A 21,115-nucleotide genomic window follows, 5' to 3' on the forward strand; every position below is an offset into this window, starting at 1 on the left:
CAATTAGATAACAAAACTTATTTAACACATATTTTAACGTGTAACCGATTACCGAATGTATTACGTAATGTCATCCAAATTCGATTCGTTTCGATTTCGATCTGTCACTGTCAGTCAACTGTCAAAAACAAACGCAGCTGATCAAAATTTTACGAAAAACGAAAAATAAATGTAAAAAATTATAAAATTTATGTAATTTATTAACTGCTCTGACGTCGCGTTACAGGTATTTGTTACGTGTTATGATTTTGGTCTATATATTTTGTAAAAAGGAAATAATTTTAAATTGAATTATCTAATATTTTCGTCATTTTATCAAATAGATGATTCGCAAAATAGTTATTGGTTCTGGCATGCTGGCTTTAGTGCCGACCATCCGTGCTGCGACGCCGGTGCAGGAGTCTAAAGAGCCGACACGACCTCCACCCATGAAACCTTCCGAGTTACCGATATATGAAGCTCCTCATGCCGACTATGCAGAGTACGTGTAATCCTTCACAACCTTTGATAATTTATTGTTTACTTCCATTCAACGGTTTTATACTATTAGATATGTTACGTGCCTACAAAATCACCGCAAAAAGTGATACGATTTAAGCTTTAGCTAATCCACTGAGGGCACAATGCACAATTTTGTGTTTACCATTATATATTTATGTATACATAATTTTTACACTTCCTAAACATTCAACTCGACATTCTAGACAATATTTAAGGCTTTTTCAGACTATTAGGAATTTAGTCGAGTAGTGTAAAATTTAAGAGACGAATATCTAAGCATTCCATGTGTTCCATTGCGTGGTAGAGAGAAAAACACCAAGCAAAGTCCAGGACTTGTGACTACTGGATGTAGGGTTAAGGAATTCCTTGACGATCGATCAACACTCCCCTTCTCTGCTCGTGTTGTTCTCCCTACCTATCCAAATTTGGTAAGATCCTATTAGAGCAGCTTTTTAAAACATTTCTGAACACCGTAAATTTAGTCAAGTAGTTTAGTCGAGATGACACATTTTCAAATGCTTGTGAATATATAAATACACTATTTGCAACACAATATTTGAGGCGCTAAAAATAAAAAGTGCTTAAATTTATTTCATCTGGCTCTCTTGCAAAAATTCTTAGCAGACATTTGTATATTATCTTAGTAAATATAACCTTCCTGTAAAATTTCATCTTATTTCATGACTTTTATATAATATTTAGATAAACCATTTATTATGTTGTCCAGTATATTCCAAGTAGCTAAATATTTCAGGTATTTGGAAGAAAAAGCAAAAGAGAACAAAACCAGCTATGTGAGGTCTGCTCTCTTGGGACCAGTGCGGGCTGTGAGGGAGCAGGTGCAGATAGGGCTGGCGCACACTGAGTCTGCTACTAACACTATCAAGGACAACTACTCTGAATTACAGGACAGAAGCCAATGTTAGTGTGAATAATAAATTCTCATTACTTTTACACTTAGGTTCAAATTTGATAACCCAAGCTAAAATCCCTGATAAAATTAATTAAAATGCTGTGCATTGATAAGACCTGGATTAAGATATGCTCTCTAAAGCATAAGGCATTATACCAGCAATTTCCCTACACCAAGCTTCTATTGGAACTATCTTGAAAGACACAACTCATAAACTCAAACCACATAAGCTAACCAAGATATTCAATGATTTATCTGCAATAGATTATTTTAATTCCTTTTAGTTTTGTTGGATTCATTTATCAATTTCGAATAATATTGACTTAGCAAATAAATATATTCTATATTAGCAAACACCCTGTGGTGTCACCCCCTGTGATTCCCATTCCTGTAGAAATATGGGTATAAAATATAGTCTACAGCACACAGTCAGCTATAGTTTTCAAATCTATTCAGTAGTTCCATAGCCCATTCAAAACATACTAACAAACAATCATATCTTTCCTCTATATAATATTAGTGTAGATAATTTTGATTTATTTTCCCTCTTTTTTGTCTATTACAGGGATAGTGCAATATTTAAGGGAAGAAGAAAATAAACAGATAAGATATGGAGCAGTTGCAATGGGTGGTCTCACTGGTTTTATATTTGGACTGAGGGGTGGCCTAATTAGAGTATGTATATTATATTATAATAGCAGGCTTGGCAGATCAGTCCTGTGATGTTATATATTGTATTATGATGTATTTTAAATATATTGGATGTATTTAAATCTAACTGACTGCTTTGACGGTCTTAGTATTATTGGTAAAGAAAAATATACCTTAAGGCCTTTAAATATAGTCTAATATTCAATAAAATCGCAAATTCAGAGCAAATTCAACCTTAATGATTGAGTTTAAGGTTGAATTTGCAAATGCAACTACTTGAATTGAGTGCCAAGAAGTTGTGTTTGGCACTCACTGAGTGGGAATGTTTTTTGGTCGCTGATTGTGCATCCAAATTTTTTAATAGAAGATTGGTGCCTAATAGTTACAATGACATCTATAGATGTAGTTCGAGCTGTGCCTAAAAAAAGAAGATGCAAAGAACCATAAAAGAGTGTACCACAAACACACAATGTAGCTTTTTTAGGTCCCATAACTTTCTACAAACTTTGTTTTAACTTTCAGAGAATATTTTATGCCGGCTTAGGTACTACAGGTATGGGCTACATATGTTTCCCAGAAGAAACCAAACAACTTATGAAGGACAATGGGTCTCTTGCAAAACAGTATATCAATATTGCTTACAACTTTTTTTATGGAGGTAAGATTGAATAAGTATCATTGAAGTAGTAATACTTTATATTTATCTGTTATTTTATTACAAATTATTTGAGTAACCTACATAGACATAGAATGAAGAAATTTATATCTAAATGTTGCTATTTTTGTGTACATTTTTTAATGATTAATTTATTATTCAAATTATGTCAAAAAAAGTCTCCTCTTCATCCACTATCATAGTATGTGTGACTTTATGCTTAACTATATAAACTCAACTGCAACATCTTGGAGGAATTTAGGACAGATATTAATAAAATAGTGAAACAAGTAAGGTACCAAAGCATAGCATCTAATGTTGATGATGATGATGATGAACTGTTTATTTATGAAATTGTATTTTATTATTTACTAGTAAAACCGGGTGACCCACAACTGGAGGTTAAATTCCCTGATTTGTCTTTCCCTAAAGACTTGTCAGAGTTTGTTGACATGACAGTGTCTGTTGCCACATCTGTCAAACAAGCTGTGATGCCTCCACCATCTAAAGATGCTGGGGATAATAAACCTTCTGAACATAAGGAATAGGTATAATTTTGATTGTGTACAGCATGAATGTTTTGCTTGGTTTTGGTGTATTTTCTGTTTGTGTGCTGTCTTTTGCTTGATATAAATTATTTTTACATTGATATACATTGTTGGTTTCTATCAAATGCGAGAATGAATTATCCTTTAAATAGTTCTGAACATGGGAAATAAATAGTCAAGTATAATTTTAATTAAGTGTTTTGCTTGGTTTTGGTTCTTAGTTTCTGCCTTTCTACATTGTAAACTAAGCCTAATTGAAATAAATGAATATTGACTATTGACTATGGATATAAATTGATTGTTCCATCAAATGGGATGATAATTGTTTAAATAATAGGATAGGAAATATAATTTTATTTTATTCTAACATGAGTGTGATTTTGGTACTATATTTGGTAGATTCTCTTAACATGCTTTTAACTTTTGAGTTTTGCTGGGGAAAATAGGTGTGTTTTGCTTATAGACAGTGTCAGAAATTAGTAAAGATTTCACCTTTTTAACTATGTATCTATCTAGTTTGCACCTTGCATGGCAACTCTGTATGCTTTCACCCCTAATCTACTGAATAACCATAAAATATGATAATTTTTAATCTAGTATGTATTAATTCCCACTGATAAGAATAGAGCCTACAATATTGGTGTTGATACCTTGAATATCTCAACCGTTCTATTACAATTATGAGTGGTTTAGTCATAAATAGAAGTCAAACATACAAACTTTTATTTTTGTTTATATTGATAACCTTTTGTAATTCAAACTGGATTTATCAAATAGTTGCAGTGGTTGTGCCAAGTGGCTAGTGATTAACTTTCTAAATACACTCAAGCCCACAACATTCAGTGTTTATTATATTAAAATAGTAAACTTAATCTGTACAATTTGTTTTCAGATTACTTATCTGAAGAAGAAGACAAAGATTTCTGACAAAGTTAGTTAATAATTATTAAAACATTGTTTTGCTAATTCAATAAATAAATATCAGATAAATTTTGTTCTCTAACATGCACATTTTTGTTTCAGTACTGTGAAGGAAACTAAGTGAAATGAAATAAGTTTTAGAATTGTTATTTATTGTAACTCCAGTGTAATTTATTTAAAAAAATTGTAATTAAAATGTTAAATATGTTTACACTTGTTATTTCAACTGATCACACATCTAACACCTACTAATAATAATCAGGAGTGATCAACACTAATTTTAATTTTACAGTTATTGTATTTGTAAACAACTGTTAGATGTGGAATCAGCATTAAAATCCTTACAATATAATATAGAATTATGCAAAAATCATTTCCTCTCTTCTCTTCTTTGTAACAACTGTACCAGGCTTGTGTTGAGCCTCTGGATGGTTCATAAGCTCAGGTGGACATGTAGATACAGAGCTCGCTAGTAAAACTTGTTTAAGATCATAATATATGGCTGAATCCTCTTTAGTGACAAATGACACTGCTTTACCGGTCTTGCCCGCACGGCCAGTACGACCTATACGATGTGTGTAGTCCTCTATAGATTTTGCCATGTCATAGTTTATGACCATACTGACATCTTTAATATCAATACCTCGACCAGCAACATCAGTAGCAACCAATATATCCTTGGATCCATTTTTAAGAGATGCCAAAGCGAAGTCTCTCTGTTCCTGACCTTTACCACCATGTAACGTGCAAGCATTGAATCCAAGTTTCTCCAAACCTTTAGCAAGTACATCTGCACCTTTCTTTTGGTTAACAAATATGATAATGGGTGGTTCAACATTGCGTTGCAATATTTCTGTAAGCCTCTTACGTTTCTCGTTTTCTCCAATCATGTATACTACCTGTTCTGTCCTGTCTACTGGTTTACCGACAGACCCAATATATACTATTGCTGGTCTTCGTAAATAACTTCGAGCCAATCTTTCAACAGCTGGTGGCATAGTAGCTGTAAACATCACAGTTTGTCTATATTTTTTCTTTGTATTATAATTAGCAAGCAGCACAGATGCATCCTCAGCTGCGTCTGTATCTGGCTTAATGTTAGAAACTGGCATGTATTCTAAAATCTTCTGCACATCTGGTTCGAAACCCATGTCAATCATACGATCTGCTTCATCAAGTACAACGTAAGTGCATCGATTAAGGACTAAATATCTGTTCTCCAAGACGTCAATCAGACGACCAGGTGTAGCAATAACTATCTCACATCCAAGGCGAAGTTTGAAACCTTGGTCTTCTCTTGAAAGACCTCCAACAACTACAACAGAGGTAATGCCTAATGGAATACCAAATTTATTTGTTTCTTCTTCAATCTGTTGGGCCAATTCTCTGGTCGGTGCTAAGATTATGGCATAAGGACCTTGATCTGCATCTTCCATACGTTCACTTTTTGGTAAAGATTGAATCCAAGTTAACAGAGGTATTAAAAATGCTAAAGTTTTACCAGAACCAGTTTCTGCCACACCAATTATGTCACGATTTTGTAAACCAATAGGTATAGCTTGCCGCTGAATTGGAGTTGGGCTCTTATAGCCCACTTTGTTTATGATATCCATTATGTCACTATGGAAGTTTGCTTCCTTCCATGAGCGAGTTGGGTTTGGTATTTTGCCACCCTTGATGGTAATGTTGTAATCCTCTCTAAAGATTCTCCAGTCTCGTTCTGTCATTTCATCCACATCCTTTTCTGACCAGTGTCTATCATCCCACTTTTGTTTGTCTTCCTTCTTTTTAACTTTTTTCAAACGCAATTTTTCCTGTTCCTTTTCCAGTTCAGTTCTTCTCTTTTCCAATAGATTTCCATAAAACTTGGTGTAGTCTTTTTTCTGGGATTTAATATCAATGCCAGCAATGTGGCCCCGACCAAAGAATTGTACTTGATGCCTCTCCTTGTACAATTGATTGTAATCATTTGAAGTATCTTCTGAAGCATCCCAGTCAAAAACAAACTTCCTATCATTTAATCTTCTAACCCGTCGTTTCTTCTTGATAATCCCCAGGTAGCGAGCTTTTATAGCTTCCTCTTCCCTTTCCTTATCCTTTGTCTTATTATTTTCATCATTTTTATCTTTTTTATCATCTTTATTGCGATCAGCTTTTCTTTCTTCATATTTTCTTTCTCTCTCCTTCTCCCTTTCTCTTTCCCTTTCACGCTCTCTTTCCCGTTCTCTGTCCCTTTCTTCCCTGTACTTTCTATCCTCTTCTTTTTTGGAGGGGCCAGTGAGATCTATTGTAGTTACCACAGGCTTGTCAATGTTGGCTCTCATTGCTTCCACTTGCTCTTTGCGCCTCTCTAATGCAAGTGCAGCTCTCTGTTCTTTAGTTAAGAACACAGGCTTACTGCGAGCTTCCTCCTCAGCTTTTTTCTTGGCAAGCAGCTCCTCCAATGACAATGGTTCTCGTTTGACTGGTTTTGGTTGGTCTTCCTCCATGTTTTCTTCTTCATCTTGTTTACTGTCGTCGTCCCTTTTATTTCTGATTCTATCTCTGTCATCGGCATAGCGGTCTCTATTTCTTCCTTGTCCCTTCGGACTTCTTGATCGACCTCGATCTCTCCGAGGACTTTTCGAGCGTTCCCTATCTTTTCGTGGGCTACGCGCTCGTAAATCGCCGTCTTTCCTAGCGGGACTACGAGACCTATCTCGTTCTTTCCTAGGGCTCCTGGACCGATCGCGACGTTTCGCCTTTTCCCTATGAGTTTCCCGATCTTCATAGCGATCTCTTTCACGGCGTTCACGTGAACGCGATCGTCGACGATCTGTATTCCTGTCTGCGCCTCCAGCCATGGTACTTTTGAACAATTATGGTTACAAGATACAATAATGGTAATTCTGTTGGTGTTTTGAATTGATTTAGATTATAAATAGAGTGGTTTTATTTTTTCACTAAAAAAATTAACAAAATTCAACAAATAGACACAAAGACTTTGACAATAGAGTTGAACACAGATCACTATAGGTCTATAGTGATCTGTGCTATAGACTAGAGAGTTGAATGAGATTTTAGTTGAGTACGAACAATTTTTGGATTTACCCTTCGACCATTAAAAACAGGACCTGCCTCGCTAACCGTTATACTTGAAATTTTCTTAGATGTCAATTTTAAACAACAATAATGGCTGACTATGAACCAAAAACAATCAGTAGGGTTGAGAAGTTAACCGCGGGCATCGTAACGATATCAAGTAGGTATCGTTATATCTGAAATAACTAAACTAAAATATCCGTTACTATACGTCATCTTAAAAAACGAATACGTTCCATATTCGTTTCGTTTTCCAACTTTTCAGTTGTGTGCATTTTAGGAAATTAAATATCATTTTAAGAATATATACACCAAGGAGAAGAAGTGAATCATGAAATACATGAAAATGTTGGATATAGTAATAATAATAATAATAATAATAATATAGCCTTTATTTCCAAGTACATAAATTACAAAAATTTTACAGTTTACATTTTTAAAAATTACAAAAGATACAAAAGTTAAAAAACATTAACATTTCATTTCATTTTGTTGGATATAGTAGCGACATTATTTCCGCATACGAATATTTTTGAAATAAAGTCAGTGGCAATTTATAATGGAAATTTTTAATTTTTAAATTGTTGAAGAAAACAATTGAGAAAAACAAAAAAGCGACAAAAATATTTTTCTATTGAATTAAAGATTATTATTTCTTTCTTTTTTTACCTTGGTTATACACCACTAGTCCAAATGACTATGTAGAACATAATTGGAATTAATGTACACTTACTGTCTGTCTCTAATTATAATTCGTAACATTTTTCTAGCTCTAGAACCTACTAAATTTATTACCGCATAATGTCATCTATTCAAAAACCTTTGTACTAAAGTTTCGGCCCCTTGTACATCACTATCTCTCAAACTTCTTTATATAATATCCTAATAACTCTGACTATCACGATTTACGTATACCAGAAAAATAAAAATCTCACCATGTTGCGAAACAAAATAATAAATTTTTTTCCATTAGTATTTCAAATCCTTTATTTATTTTTCTGATCCAGCAATCATAATATTCAAGTCGTATTTGTGTATTGTTTTCTTTATTCTTAATTTAAAAATTTTGCAAGTGGTTGAAGAATCGGTTTATCGGTTTTTTAATAATTTTTGATCGTGCTATATAATTACAAACATTCGGGAGCACTCGCGCTCGGTTAACCTCGGTTTAGGATGAGTTAACTGCGAGCAAAAAGTGCCACATTGTCGCTTCCATGCTCACAGTGAGGTCGTGTCAATGTTTGTTCCATATCATCATTACTTATTTGTTTCGTTTGCAATTGTTAGTCTTGTTATTTATTTGTTGTTTGGTTGTTATATTATTGCTGATTGCTGAGTAGTGTATGACTAACAATAATATAACTAACCGAAAATTCCGACTTTCAGATGGGTGGATTTTAGGCTGAATTTCATATGGATTGATTTATTTATTAGGTATATTAAAAATATAAAAAAAAAATACTATGAAAAAATACAACCGACTTCAAAATGTTAACGTACCCACGAAACTAAAAAGGGAAAGATAACATTATTATATTTTCTACTTATTGATCATTTTGAAGTCGCTGCCAAGCCCGTCTGATGTTGACTTAAGTCGTTACTGAAAAAAACACATGACAGACAAAAATAATGTCTGAGAAACAAAAATCTTTACGATAGGGTACACCTTGAATTAATAGATTGAATACACTGGCTTGGCAGAAAATATAATGATATTATTTTTCCCTTTTTTAATTTCGTGGCTACGTTAATATTTTGAAGTCGGTTGTATATATTTTTTTAAATTATTATTTGTTTTTTCTCAATTAGGTCCTTCAACTATTTTAAAATCAAAAATCTCCATTTAAAATTGCCACTGACTTTATGAAAAAATATTCGTATGCGGAAATAATGTCGCTGCAATGTCCAACGTTTTCATGTATGTAGATTTACTTCTTCTCCATGGAGTATAATATATTCTTTGGTGCTGTGTTAATAAAGATACACATTTATTTTATTTATAAGCCACAAAGGACACAAATATTAAAATTAAAAAATATGTACATAATTATCGACAAGTTATAATTTCATGTATCTTTCCGTCTCTTCAATTCATAGACAATCTAGCATTACGAAATGTCAAATTCGCAACATTTTCGTTAATCTGTAGAAATAAAACTTGTTGTGATTTCGTTTTTAGTGAAATAAATGTGATATAATAGTTAATTACAAGCAGTTTTTATGTAATTCGCGGTGTGCGCGTTAAATGAAGTGATGTGTATATAAATGATTTAGTTTAAACGGACGGTTTGTGAGAAATATGTGAATGTCGTGACGACGGATCTTTGTTTACCTTTTTTGCCATGTAAGGAAAAAAATACTATACCCCTGGCATAGCGGTAACGGTTAGCGAGGCAGGTCCTGTTATTTAAATGGTCTAAGGTCGTCCGTGATCATTGAGCTCCTCAGTAAACAATTTATTTATTAATCTGTGCTTGTCATTGAGTTATTGACATGTGATTGACATCTTTTTAGCCGTTTGTGTTGGACACTGAGGTGGACTGAGTTTTATTTGATTTGTCGTCTGTGATATTCATTTGTAGTCTGTGTCTGTGACTTTTATTTTACGATTAACTTTGCTATTTGTTTTGTTGCTTAGGTGTGGGTAATATCGGATTCTCTGTGTATCAAATCGAAACTATATATTGATATTGAATATCGGATTCTGAAACTATATATTTTTTGAAACTATATATTTTCTAAGACTATATGTTTTCTGAAACATACATTAGTTTGAATCTATCTTGTATTACTGGATTCATGTCACTTCCTTATCGCTCTGGTGAGATTATGGCAATACATTTATTATGTACTTGAGGTTAAGTTTTTTAAGGGTTTATATATTTCCCCTTTTTTATATTAAGTTATTTAATGATTATTTAATTAATTTGTTATATATTTATTTATTTAATTAACCGACTTCATTATTTACGAATTAAAGTTTTTTTTTCTTTGCGCCATCTATGTTTGCGCCAAGGAACAAATTGGTTCGCGCCATTAACGCCATCTATTAATAACATGTTAACATTGTAATTTATATTTACAAGAATACTTAATTGATAATATAATTCCTTTATTTTCTTCGTTGCGCCATCTGTTTAAAGAAACATAAACTACAATGAATGATATTTACCTGTGATGCCATCTTTTAGGGTATTAAAACAATAGTTCGTAAATATAATGGTGATAAATTGAAAATATCTCATAAATGTTGACCCTGCATTAATTCGACGTACCTCTTTTTTTGATGACATTACCTTTGCATACATTTTGTTGTATTACAATTTAAATCTTATTTCTCTGTTATAAGTACCATATTGACTTGTATTGAAAAAAATATAGTGTTTTGCTGAATCGCGTTTTGGAATAAATTAATTAGTGCTCTATGTAATGAGATTTAAGTTTCATATTGACTTGTAATATAGGGTTTGGCCGAAAATACATAGTTTGAGAGCGAATCCGATTCAAGTACGATTTGCTCGATTCAGTTACATCGGAGGATTTTATTTTTCTCTACAGGCCCTTGACTACAATCTCACCAGTAATGATGCAATCTTAGATGGAAGCGGGTTAACTTCTTAGGAGCAGGATGAAAATCCGACATCGTACCGGAACGCTAATTCGCTTGGTGGTATGTCTTTGTCGGTAGGGTGGTAACTAGCCACGGCCGAAGTCTCACATCAGCCAGACCTGGACCAAGACCAAGAAAAATCTTGTCTTGTAAATCCACCACGCCTACCACTGCGCCACGGAGGCCGTCAAAAAAATGGAATGCAATACGGTTGTCTTCGAATTCACGGAAGACTTTGAAAATAATTAACAAGCCGCGAAGCCTGCGAACGGGCTCTACAGTCGCAGTTCATTCATAGCGCTATCGCCTCGAGTGTAGAGCGCGCACAATTATTTTTATTGTTTTTTGATGCAACATTAAGTACTATAAAATTTACTTGATTTTACTTGTTGTTTGTTTAATATAAAAAACATTATTTTATAGAATTAATTTCCTTTTAAAATAATTGTAATTTTAAACAAATTACAATCGGTTGTTCTAACTCTACTTCTTTTTTTTTGGTATACCTGTCTACTTATCAATTAAAAGATAATAAGCAATTTACAGGTGTTTGTAATAAGTACCAAATTAACTTGTAATCTAGTGTTTTGCCGAATAGATAGTACGAGAGCGAATCGAATTCACGTAGCATGTGCTCGTTTAGTTGATTCGGAGGCAATACAATAACAATTTACTTGAGGTTACATTTTTTCAAGTTTTATGGCGATTGTCAATTTTTTTAAAGGTTTATATTTCCCCTTTTTATTTTAATTTTGTTTTTTTTTCTTGGCGCCATCTGTGTTTGCGCCAAAGGAACCTATTGTTTTTCGCCATCCTGTGAATAACATGTTCATTTGTTTTGGTTTGCAAAAAAAATGCATTACGTTATAGGTTTTTTTCCTTTCGTATGTAGGTAATTTATTATTACAAATTAATACAACACAACAATACCTATATAATTATTTAACTTCCTTCGTTCGGATATCTGCTTACAACAACATAAACTATAATGAAGATACATGCGATGCCATCTATTTGAGTATTTGGGTAATCCAACTCTTAGTTAAATAAAACGATGGTTTAAGAAAATAATCGACATACTTCTTTTTTCATGTTTTATTTAAACTTTGCATACATTTTGTTGTATTGGATGAATATAATATACAATTTAAATCATATTAGTTTTTATTTTTATAAATTAATAAAAGATTATTAATTTATTAGATAATTCTTTTATTTTCTTCGTTCCGCCATCTGTTTAAAGAAACATAAAGTACAATGAATGATATTTACATGTGAATTGTGATGCCATCTATTTGGGTATTAAAACAATAGTTCGTAAATATAATGGTAGAAAATTGAAAATACCTGCTATAAGTAGACCCTGCATTATTTTGACGTACTTCTTTTTTCGATGTCATAATATGTCATTCATTTTGTTGTACTACAATTGAAACCTTATGTATTTATGATAAGTACTATATTGACTTGTATTTAAAAAAATATAGTGTTTTTCGGAATCGCGTTTTGGAATGATTGAATTAGTACCTTATGTAGTGACTTATAAGTTTCATATTGACTTGTATTAAAAAAATATAGTGTTTTGCTGAATCGCGTTTTGCTTTTGGAATGAATTAATTAGTGCCTTAAGATTTGAGACATAAGTTTCATTTTGACTTGTAATATAGGGTTTGGCCGAATACATGGTTTGAATCCGATTCATGTACGATTTGCCCGATTCAGTCACATCGGCAATATAGTGTTTCAGAAAATATATAGATGCCGAATGATTTGATATATAGATTTTGATATTACTACAATATATAGATTTAATATCTATATATGTTTTGTATCGTCCATACCTATTGTTGCTGTTCTTTTACAAAAAAACCCATAAACCGTTCGTGAACAATAAATTAACGTGGCCGTAACTTGTATAGGAAAACCCACGGCCTCTGATGACCGATTAACTGTCTCTCAATACCTACTTAATTACTCGGTAATATTTCTAGAACGGGTTGAAATTAAATACATCTGCTTCATTTCATAAAGTGAATTTATTTGAAATATTTTTTTGAATATTTGCGGTGTTTGTAGTTGTATTTTATATTTTACCTGCATACAATGAATATGTCCAAGTTAAAAATAAGTGTAACTTCTGCCGTGGCCCTCGGGGTTGCCGGTTTAACTTACGTAGTCTTACAAAAATTGAAAACGAAAACCGCTGCAGACGCCCTTAACTACTTGACGATTGAAGTTATTGGTTCAGAAAAGGAGTGCGAGCAAGCTGTCGCGAAAATCAGAAGGTATCAAAACGTATATTGCACCATACTTATATATTTATTTCACAATATATTTAGTCACTTACTTGGTACATATGTTTTGTATTCTTAGTTCATAATAACTGTACACCATACAGTAAAGTGTATATTTATTCCATTAAGTCATCATCATCACTACTTGGGCCCATTTGGAGCTTGTGTCTCCTCTCAGATTGAGAGAGGGTAGGCTAAGAGTCCACTTGCTAGCCCAATGGTAGTAATTTATTGTAACAAGCAATTACCTCCTAATTTTTGTATTAAAAGAATATTTGCCATATATATGTTAAGTATGACTATATAATATTCCTATTTCTCCTAATTAGGGGAAAAGACTGTAAGAAGAATTTTTGATGTGTTTGTTATTGTCAAGAGAAGTTTCATAAGAAAAAAAAAATAAAAAAATCACGGGGTATGGCAGTGGTAGGATAGGGTATGGGTAGTTGAAAGTTTACATCGAGTTTCACACGGACAAAGTCACGGGCGTCTACTAGTAGGGAATAAAACACTTATAATATTGTGTTTTAGGAAATGCAGTGAACAGGGCGCCATAGGTTTTGATTGTGAGTGGGTCACAGAGCAGGGAAGGAGGCAGCCCATAGCTCTACTGCAGCTGTCCACTCATGATGGCTATTGTGCTCTGATACGATTAAATCTAATTAAATCAATACCCAAAACATTACAAGTAAGTATGGTAAAACCTAGTTAGTACAATCATGCTTGATACATTTCACACATTTTTTTTTTTTTTTGTTTTTTTATTCTTTACAAGTTAGCCCTTGGCTACAATCTCACCTGATGGTAAGTGATGATGCAGTCTAAGATGGAAGTGGGCTAACTTATTAGGAGGAGGATGAAAATCCACACCCCTTTCGGTTTCTACACGGTATCACACATAATGCATTGTTTTAAATCAGCGTTTGCAACATAAGGTATCTTCTTTCTGGGCCTTTCTGCAGTCTGTTATGGACGTCCACTGTGTATAGGTTCATTGGTGCTGGTCATTAAAGTTATTCCAGCCAGTCAAACTTGCTCTCGTGTTATAATGTGTGCTGATCGCCTCATAGAGTGTGTTGCTAGGAACTTAGGAAGCTAATAGGCTGCTTTTATTTAAGATATATTTCACACATTTTATCATGGTTAATAGGATTTCATCATCTCATTGCATAAGTAAAGATATGATAATGTCAATAATGTTGGTCAGTTCAACAATTTTATTTGATGTATAGCCTGTCAAATTATTTCCGTTTACAGTCATTATATTGTCCTGCACATTTTTTGATGTCTTAAACAAATGATGTTGATGTCGAAACACTGCCTTTATGTTTTCAATTCAACTATCCCCACAATGTTAATACTGCATAAAACATGACTATATAAACATTTAGACTGACTATAGTTAAAAAAATGTGCAGGGCAATGCCAAGGCACTTAATTCAACACATTTGAAATACTCAAAATGGGTCAAAATTTCATTTTTTTTTATTCTGTTGATCTTGTAGGATTATTTGGGATAATATGGTTATTTTGGGATAGACAAAAAAATAAAAAAAATTGCATCCTAAATGAACTGGGTGTTGCAGAGTATTTCTATTTTCATACAAAGTAATTCAAATTATTCAGATTATCTATGTAACACACACCTTTATCTACCCATGCATTTTAAAATATGTAATGTAGTGGTAAAACTGTCAATATCTAACAAGATATTTCAATTGGCACTCTGCACTTCACTAGTAAGATATTTCATGATATTTATCAATGAATAAGTTTGGCTAGGTATAGGTATATAGGGCACACAATTTAAGATCTATTTACAAAAGAAATATTTTTTTCCAAAAATATTCATTTTAGAAATGTTCCTTAGACATTTTTAGTTAATTTTCCTTACAGAATATAACCCTAGAGTTATGGTAAATACTCCTGAGCACCCTGTATAATAAAGAGAGCTTTAACTATCATTTGTTGATCAGTGTAACTTACTCCTTAATTTAAATTCCCTGATGAAGGTTTCAAACTGAGTTAGTATTTAGTGCCCTGTTTATTGTGTAGTCTACACAAACCTTTTCAAAAATACAATGTCAAAGATCTCACTCAATTCAACCAAGGTCAAATGTTTTGGGTAAATGTTATCATAATAAAATAGTTTAACCAACTTTATGTACATTTGTTATTGTATTTTTTCCCCATGAATCACCATTTCTGAGTTGTTAAACATTGACATTAAACTTGCAGGAACTTTTGGAAGACAATAGTATATACAAGGTGGGGGTGGCTCCGAAGGATGATGCAAGGTATTTAGCCCAAGACTATGGAATATACATGCAAGGCACTTTGGATATAAGACATTTAGTACTTTTGTGTGGTTACCAAGATGGCGGGCTGGCAGCACAATCTAAATCGCTGCTGGGCATTATACTGGATAAAACTTGGAGGGTATGTGGTTTGAATAAGCTACTACTACTGCAAAAGAGAAAAAAATAATAGAATCAGGCGCTACTTTAAGTTCATTATGAGTAGTAATTAATTGATTTATTTTGCTATTTTCTTTGAAGAACCGCTGATATATATTTTTTTTTACAAGTTAGCCCTTGACTACAACCTCACCTGATGGTAAGCGATGAAGCAATCTAAGATGGAAGCGGGCTAACTTGTTCAGAGGAGGATGAAAATCCACACTCCTTTCGGTTACGATTAATGTAGGGTCAACATCTCATTCTGGTTTTGGTTTGAAGTGTAGAGGATTTTCGTACAGATCAGATGTTGAGTTGTTGCATTTTGATCTTTTGCAGATAAGATGTAGCGATTGGGCGGCAGAAGTATTATCTGAAAGCCAGGTGAAGTATGCAGCAGCTGATGCTCATGTGGCCATCAAGATATTCGTAAAACTTATCAATCATTATAATAAACGAGGCATATCATTGTTTGGGGCATATGGCAGGAACAATCATTGGAAAGATTTGAACATTTGCAAAAGATATGTCGATGTTCCATATAGAAGTAAAAAGAATGATAAACCTTCTGATAAAAGTAACAGGTAAGTTGTTACAGACCCGCACATGTTTCTTTGAAAATTGTAAAGAAACCTTTGTGTGTGTGTTAGACTCACACTTGGCCAGTTTTTTTTGGATTGCTTTAAACACTATTCGCAATATAATTGTTAATATTTTGTTTAATTTGTAGAACAAAGGACGCTAAACCTGTGAAAGAAACAGAGTGCAAACGCTACCCGCACGCGACGCGCTCCAAGCCGCTCTACCACAACTGCTTCCTGGAGGCGCCTGATGGAGAGCTGCTTTGCACGTGCGACAACCAGAAAGCCATGTGGTACGCCCTATGTAAATGCTAAATTAAAAAAAGTAATTATTTGGCACTCTTCGACCGATAGCGTCAGAGTTGAAATTTCATTCTTTCTTTGGTCCCAATGCAACAAAAGAGAAAGCAGTATTTTCGATTGCTCTGCATAGGATGCTATGCACACTCAGACCAATTATTGTATAGGACCTGCCTCGCTAGACGTTACTTTTCTGTCAAAGTATATGATCAACGATCTAGTGCGATTATAAAAACTATCTCTATAGTATCAATGTTAAATAGTTGTAATCGTGTTCGTCGGTTAAAGAGCTCCGTAAAAATATTTTTTTGTGTAAAAAACGGGCAAAAAATTCTAGTTTAGTATAAGATATATACCAAATCTAAGCTTCTTTTCGTTTTCTTCTGAAAATGACAGACAATTTTGCTCGTGACTATGAGTACGATACAGGTCCTACTATAATTGGTCTGAGTATGCACATGACTAAATTCTATTTAGTGATATGCCTATTGTTCAACAAACCATCAGGTACGTAGTAAAAGAGCTAGCTGACGTGGTGAGCAAGGAGCCACTGAAGGTGCGCCTGCGCTTCGAGCCAGCTGGCCGCTCGGTGGGCGACGTGGGGCGCTACTACCAGCTCACCAAGGAGAACAAGTGCGTCGTGTGCGGCGCGCACGACTCCTACATCCGCAAGAACGTCGTGCCCCGAGAGTACAGGAAGTACTTCCCGGGTGAGTGAAGGAGCTAGCGCACGCGGTGAGCAAGGAGGACTTTGCCTACGTGAAATTCGGCTGCGAAAAGTATAGATGTTTCCGTGATAAAAGTAAGTCTATATGTTGCTCAATAATCTCCTCCATCATCCAGTGAAATCGGTTCAGCTGCTTCAAAAATAAGTCCGGTCAAATAGATAGGACAGACAAGAATTTAAAAACAGTTTATTTTTGCTTTGGTATCGTGTACTTGTGTAATATATATCTTGAAATTGAACACATGACACTTGAATTTTATCTATATGTATTGATTTATTATTATTATAGAATCGTTTTCTTTTACTATTTCGCTATTATAGTAGCAATTTAATTCTTTTTACTATGATTTATGACTATTTTTATGAATAAAATATTTATACGGATATTGTTTTTTGAAATAACATAATAATAATAAAATGAACTAACTAAAAATGGCTATGTAGTTAGTCTGTACGCCGTAGAAGTAGGTGCGAGAGGATTACCAGCAAAATCTCTCTATAACTTGCTTAAAGACCTTGGCGTCTCTAGAAGTGCAGCTAGTTCTATATTAGAACGAGTATCCAAAGCTGCTCTAATAGGATCTTACCAAATTTGGATAGGTAGGGAGAACAACACGAGCAGAGAAGGGGAGTGTTGATCGATGGTCAAGGAATTCCTTAACCCTACATCCAGTAGTCACAAGTCCTGGACTTTGCTTGGTGTTTTTCTCTCTACCACGCGATGGACCTGGCACCCGCACGGTGAATCCATGGAATGCTAAGATATTCGTCTCACTGAGTCAAAATAGTAGTAGTTAAATAATATGATCGATATAATGTGTGTGCAGAAATAATGAAGGAGCATTCCTCTCACGACGTGGTGCTACTGTGCGTGTCGTGCCACCAGCTCAGCAACATGCTGGACCGCACGCTCCGCGAGCGGCTCGCCGAGCAGTGCGCCGCGCCGCTCGCCTCGCACGGACACAGCAGAGTCACTGAAGACGTTGACTGCAAGTATGTGCTTGTTGGGTGCTCATCATTATCAGACTAACGCCAATAGTGTAGTTGACTCATATCTAATTTAATTTAAACAATATTAATGTACATGGAATAAGGGACCAAAATATATCAATGTCATTTAATAAAAGTTAAGAATTTCTTTTAAAACTTAATTTAATTTTATTCAAATTTTCCAAACATTAAAAACGCTGTCGTCCATTTTGTGACATCACTAACACCCTTGATGTATTAAACGTCGAACTAATTGTTAACTAATATTTTTGTTACGCTCCATTTGTATGGGATTTATTGTAGTGACGTCATGAATGTATGCTGCGGGGTAACATACACCTATTTAGGCTCGGCCTGAAAGAGAAAACTCCATTCGAGCGTCGGAGCTGACACACACTTTTTTTTCATAGGAAGATCCGATCAGCCGCGCGTGCTCTGCTGTACCAGGCGCGCAAGCACGTGCTCCCCGAGGCACGCCGCGCCGAGCTCGAAGCCGTCATCCTGCAGCACTACTTGCAGCATGACGTCATCACCGAGGAGTTGCTGAAGGAAGCGGCGGAAATACAAGTTGTGTAAGTACATATTAGCATTGATTGAAACTGTTTTATTGGTTGGTTTATGTGGCTTATCTAAGGTTTGAATCTTCGGTCAGAATATGAATTGATAATTTTTTTAATGAAATTATAGGTCATCCTTCGTCATTATCAACCCACATTCGGCTCACTGCTGAGCTCGAGTTTCCTTTCAGAATGAGAGGGGTTAGGCCAATAGTCCACCACGCTGGCCCAATGCGGATTGGCAGACGTATCGTAACGCTAATTCGTTCATTGAATCTTACTGCCTATATTTTTTTTCATACCGGGTGCTATAGATGATAATTGAATGTTATGGAGTAAACTCCAAAAAATTAGGTAGAATATTTTTTGATTAGCATTTAGATTTAATGTAAAGAAGCTAAAACTGTATAAATTTTCATCTAATTACGATAAATGATTTTTAATAGATTTTGAAATTTTATAACCTTATTTATATTGTAATTTTCCAGACAATTTTTGCTTTTTATGTATAAATTAGTTAACATTGTCCTTATTTACCCGAATGTATGATAAAAACCAATACATTCATACCTAGTCATCATCCCAATTGCTGCAATGTAGAATCGTTGAAAGAATGTGTTATGTTTTTAGGATATGGTGGGTCATCTACCTTTGCCGCAATTTATGAGTAGATTGAAAGAAAAGAGACTGTCTTTTCTTTTCTTTCTTTGTGTTGCACTATGGTTAGGCTTAATTAAAATGTGTTCTTTGTATAATAATAAATAAATAAATAATAGACTGTCAATAGCCGAACTTTAGAACAGAAGTATTTCTCTAATCTAGGTTTGAGAACGAAGACTACGAGTCCCACGGGCACAAAGTGATGGAGCACTACATGAACAACGGCGGCGTGCTCCGCCTGGAGGAGCTGTGGAGGGAGCACTTCCTGAGCACCATGCAGCCCCGATACATGCCCGAGCTGTGGTCTGTGAAGCATAATGAGGAGAGGTTGGTATTTTTTTTTATCGGCGGATTGGACAAAACTCAACGAAATAGAAAAGGGGCTAGACAAGTAAAAAATAATTCATCCCCACTTTACATTTAAGGGAGTTACCGTATAAATGATTTTCAAAGTATTATTTTACAACGTTGTTGGCATGCTAAAACATAAATGCTACATTACAGTTTTCTTGTACTAATAATCTCTAAGCAAAATCACGGAAGGACATAGCGAAACTATAAGTGGAGATTGTCTATGGAATCCTAAAAATTAGTTCTTACCATAGATGTACTAGAGAAAATGGTTATGTGAAACTCCAAGTTTCGTTTATGGTATCATAAAACTGAGTTATTACATATTAAAATGTTGATTTCAGGTTAACTGTACGTTTAAAAGAAGGACGATTATCTGATGAGGACAAAAAACTGCTCGGCCTCTCTATATAATGAAAAAATAAACATTTGTATGTTTATCTTTCATAGTTTTTTTATTTGAAGACAGTTGCAGATCAGAAGATTGCTCGTGGTAAAAATATGAGTGTTGCCATTGTAAATTGTAAAAAACATTACTTGTAAAAATGTAATTAGCAACATACGTCATAAAATATTTGTAAATAAAAATTTATTTTTTCATCTGTTTTTTTTTAATACGAAATAACAAATACCTATAAGTAGTGAAGTACTACGTACGTTATGTGTATTATTTATCGCCAAGCAGCGTTGCTGTGTTCGTCTGAAGGACATAGTTTCATTGGGGCTTATGTACCGAATCGTAAATCTATGGGCGTAACACTTGTGTCTCAAATGGAAGATCCATGGCAGCGCCAAAGGTAATGTCTATGAACAGCACTTTGTAGGATGTATAATCTATTTCTTGCAATCCCTCCGGAAGTGCTGGTCTGTTTATAAATCTTTTACACGATGTTTTTCCATTTGACTCCTGCAGCCGTTCTACATGACGACTGTGGTCTGCTGTGGTCATTTTGATCGGGGCGACAATGTCCATAGAAAAACAACGTTCGTGGACGTTCAGAATTTCGCTCAGTAAAATGTTAAAAATAGTTTGGAAATAATTCTTTTCTACAAAAGTTCAATTATTTATATTATTTTAATATGAAAAAATATATGTTTAAGTGTTTTGCGTATATTATATTATTTTTTGATAAGAATAGCTTAAAATTAAAATAACTTGCATTTTAATTCGTCATTTTGTATTAGTTACATCACGCTTAAAACGCTCCATAATCCATTTCACTTGAGTGGAACACTCATAGACTTACGAGTCGGTACGGAAAAATTATAATCGTGAGCACGATCGATTACTAAGTGGAACGTAGCCTAGATCTGTGATT

The 21,115-nt window shown here is 34.2% G+C and overlaps 3 protein-coding genes across 4 annotated transcripts; 2 read left to right on the forward strand and 1 right to left on the reverse strand.

Annotated features, from left to right (window-relative positions):
- Positions 1-75: 75 nt before the first annotated feature.
- On the forward strand, positions 76-4,396 carry LOC112058256 (MICOS complex subunit MIC27). Of its 2 annotated transcripts, XM_024098967.2 has the most exons (8): positions 77-226; positions 324-481; positions 1,256-1,422; positions 1,980-2,089; positions 2,588-2,723; positions 3,096-3,268; positions 4,161-4,199; positions 4,292-4,396. In XM_024098967.2, the coding sequence occupies exons 2-6, from the start codon at positions 324-326 to the stop codon at positions 3,266-3,268; spliced, it is 744 nt and encodes a 247-aa protein (XP_023954735.2). In that variant the 5' UTR covers positions 77-226; the 3' UTR covers positions 4,161-4,199; positions 4,292-4,396. The 2 variants fall into 2 exon arrangements, with proteins under 2 accessions (XP_023954743.2, XP_023954735.2); XM_024098975.2 differs by lacking the exon at positions 4,161-4,199 and having other exon boundaries at positions 76-226.
- On the reverse strand, positions 4,321-7,178 carry LOC112058235 (probable ATP-dependent RNA helicase DDX23). Its single transcript, XM_024098945.2, has one exon. The coding sequence runs from the start codon at positions 7,030-7,032 to the stop codon at positions 4,549-4,551; it is 2,484 nt and encodes an 827-aa protein (XP_023954713.1). The 5' UTR covers positions 7,033-7,178; the 3' UTR covers positions 4,321-4,548.
- Positions 7,179-12,745: 5,567 nt separating this feature from the next.
- Positions 12,746-20,396, forward strand: LOC112058282 (exonuclease 3'-5' domain-containing protein 2). Its single transcript, XM_024098999.2, has 10 exons — positions 12,746-13,165; positions 13,706-13,862; positions 15,413-15,613; positions 15,970-16,214; positions 16,361-16,504; positions 17,019-17,221; positions 18,066-18,231; positions 18,639-18,800; positions 19,608-19,772; positions 20,141-20,396. Exons 1-10 carry the CDS (start codon positions 12,984-12,986, stop codon positions 20,208-20,210), a joined length of 1,695 nt encoding a protein of 564 aa, XP_023954767.2. The 5' UTR covers positions 12,746-12,983; the 3' UTR covers positions 20,211-20,396.
- Positions 20,397-21,115: the final 719 nt, after the last annotated feature.

This window comes from Bicyclus anynana, chromosome 4 (genome assembly GCF_947172395.1).
Source record: "Bicyclus anynana chromosome 4, ilBicAnyn1.1, whole genome shotgun sequence".
Lineage (NCBI taxonomy): Eukaryota > Metazoa > Arthropoda > Insecta > Lepidoptera > Nymphalidae > Bicyclus > Bicyclus anynana.

Bases quoted from the DNA above. Each gene is read 5' to 3' on its own strand.
- LOC112058256 (XM_024098975.2), top strand. From the start codon at position 324: ATGATTCGCAAAATAGTTATTGGTTCTGGCATGCTGGCTTTAGTGCCG. The intron at 482-1,255 runs GTACGTGTAATC...TAAATATTTCAG, and splicing joins CCTCATGCCGACTATGCAGA to GTATTTGGAAGAAAAAGCAA. The intron at 1,423-1,979 runs GTTAGTGTGAAT...TGTCTATTACAG, and splicing joins ATTACAGGACAGAAGCCAAT to GGATAGTGCAATATTTAAGG.
- LOC112058235 (XM_024098945.2), bottom strand. From the start codon at position 7,032: ATGGCTGGAGGCGCAGACAGGAATACAGATCGTCGACGATCGCGTTCA.
- LOC112058282 (XM_024098999.2), top strand. From the start codon at position 12,984: ATGAATATGTCCAAGTTAAAAATAAGTGTAACTTCTGCCGTGGCCCTC. The intron at 13,863-15,412 runs GTAAGTATGGTA...TTAAACTTGCAG, and splicing joins CAATACCCAAAACATTACAA to GAACTTTTGGAAGACAATAG. The intron at 18,801-19,607 runs GTAAGTACATAT...TCTCTAATCTAG, and splicing joins GCGGCGGAAATACAAGTTGT to GTTTGAGAACGAAGACTACG.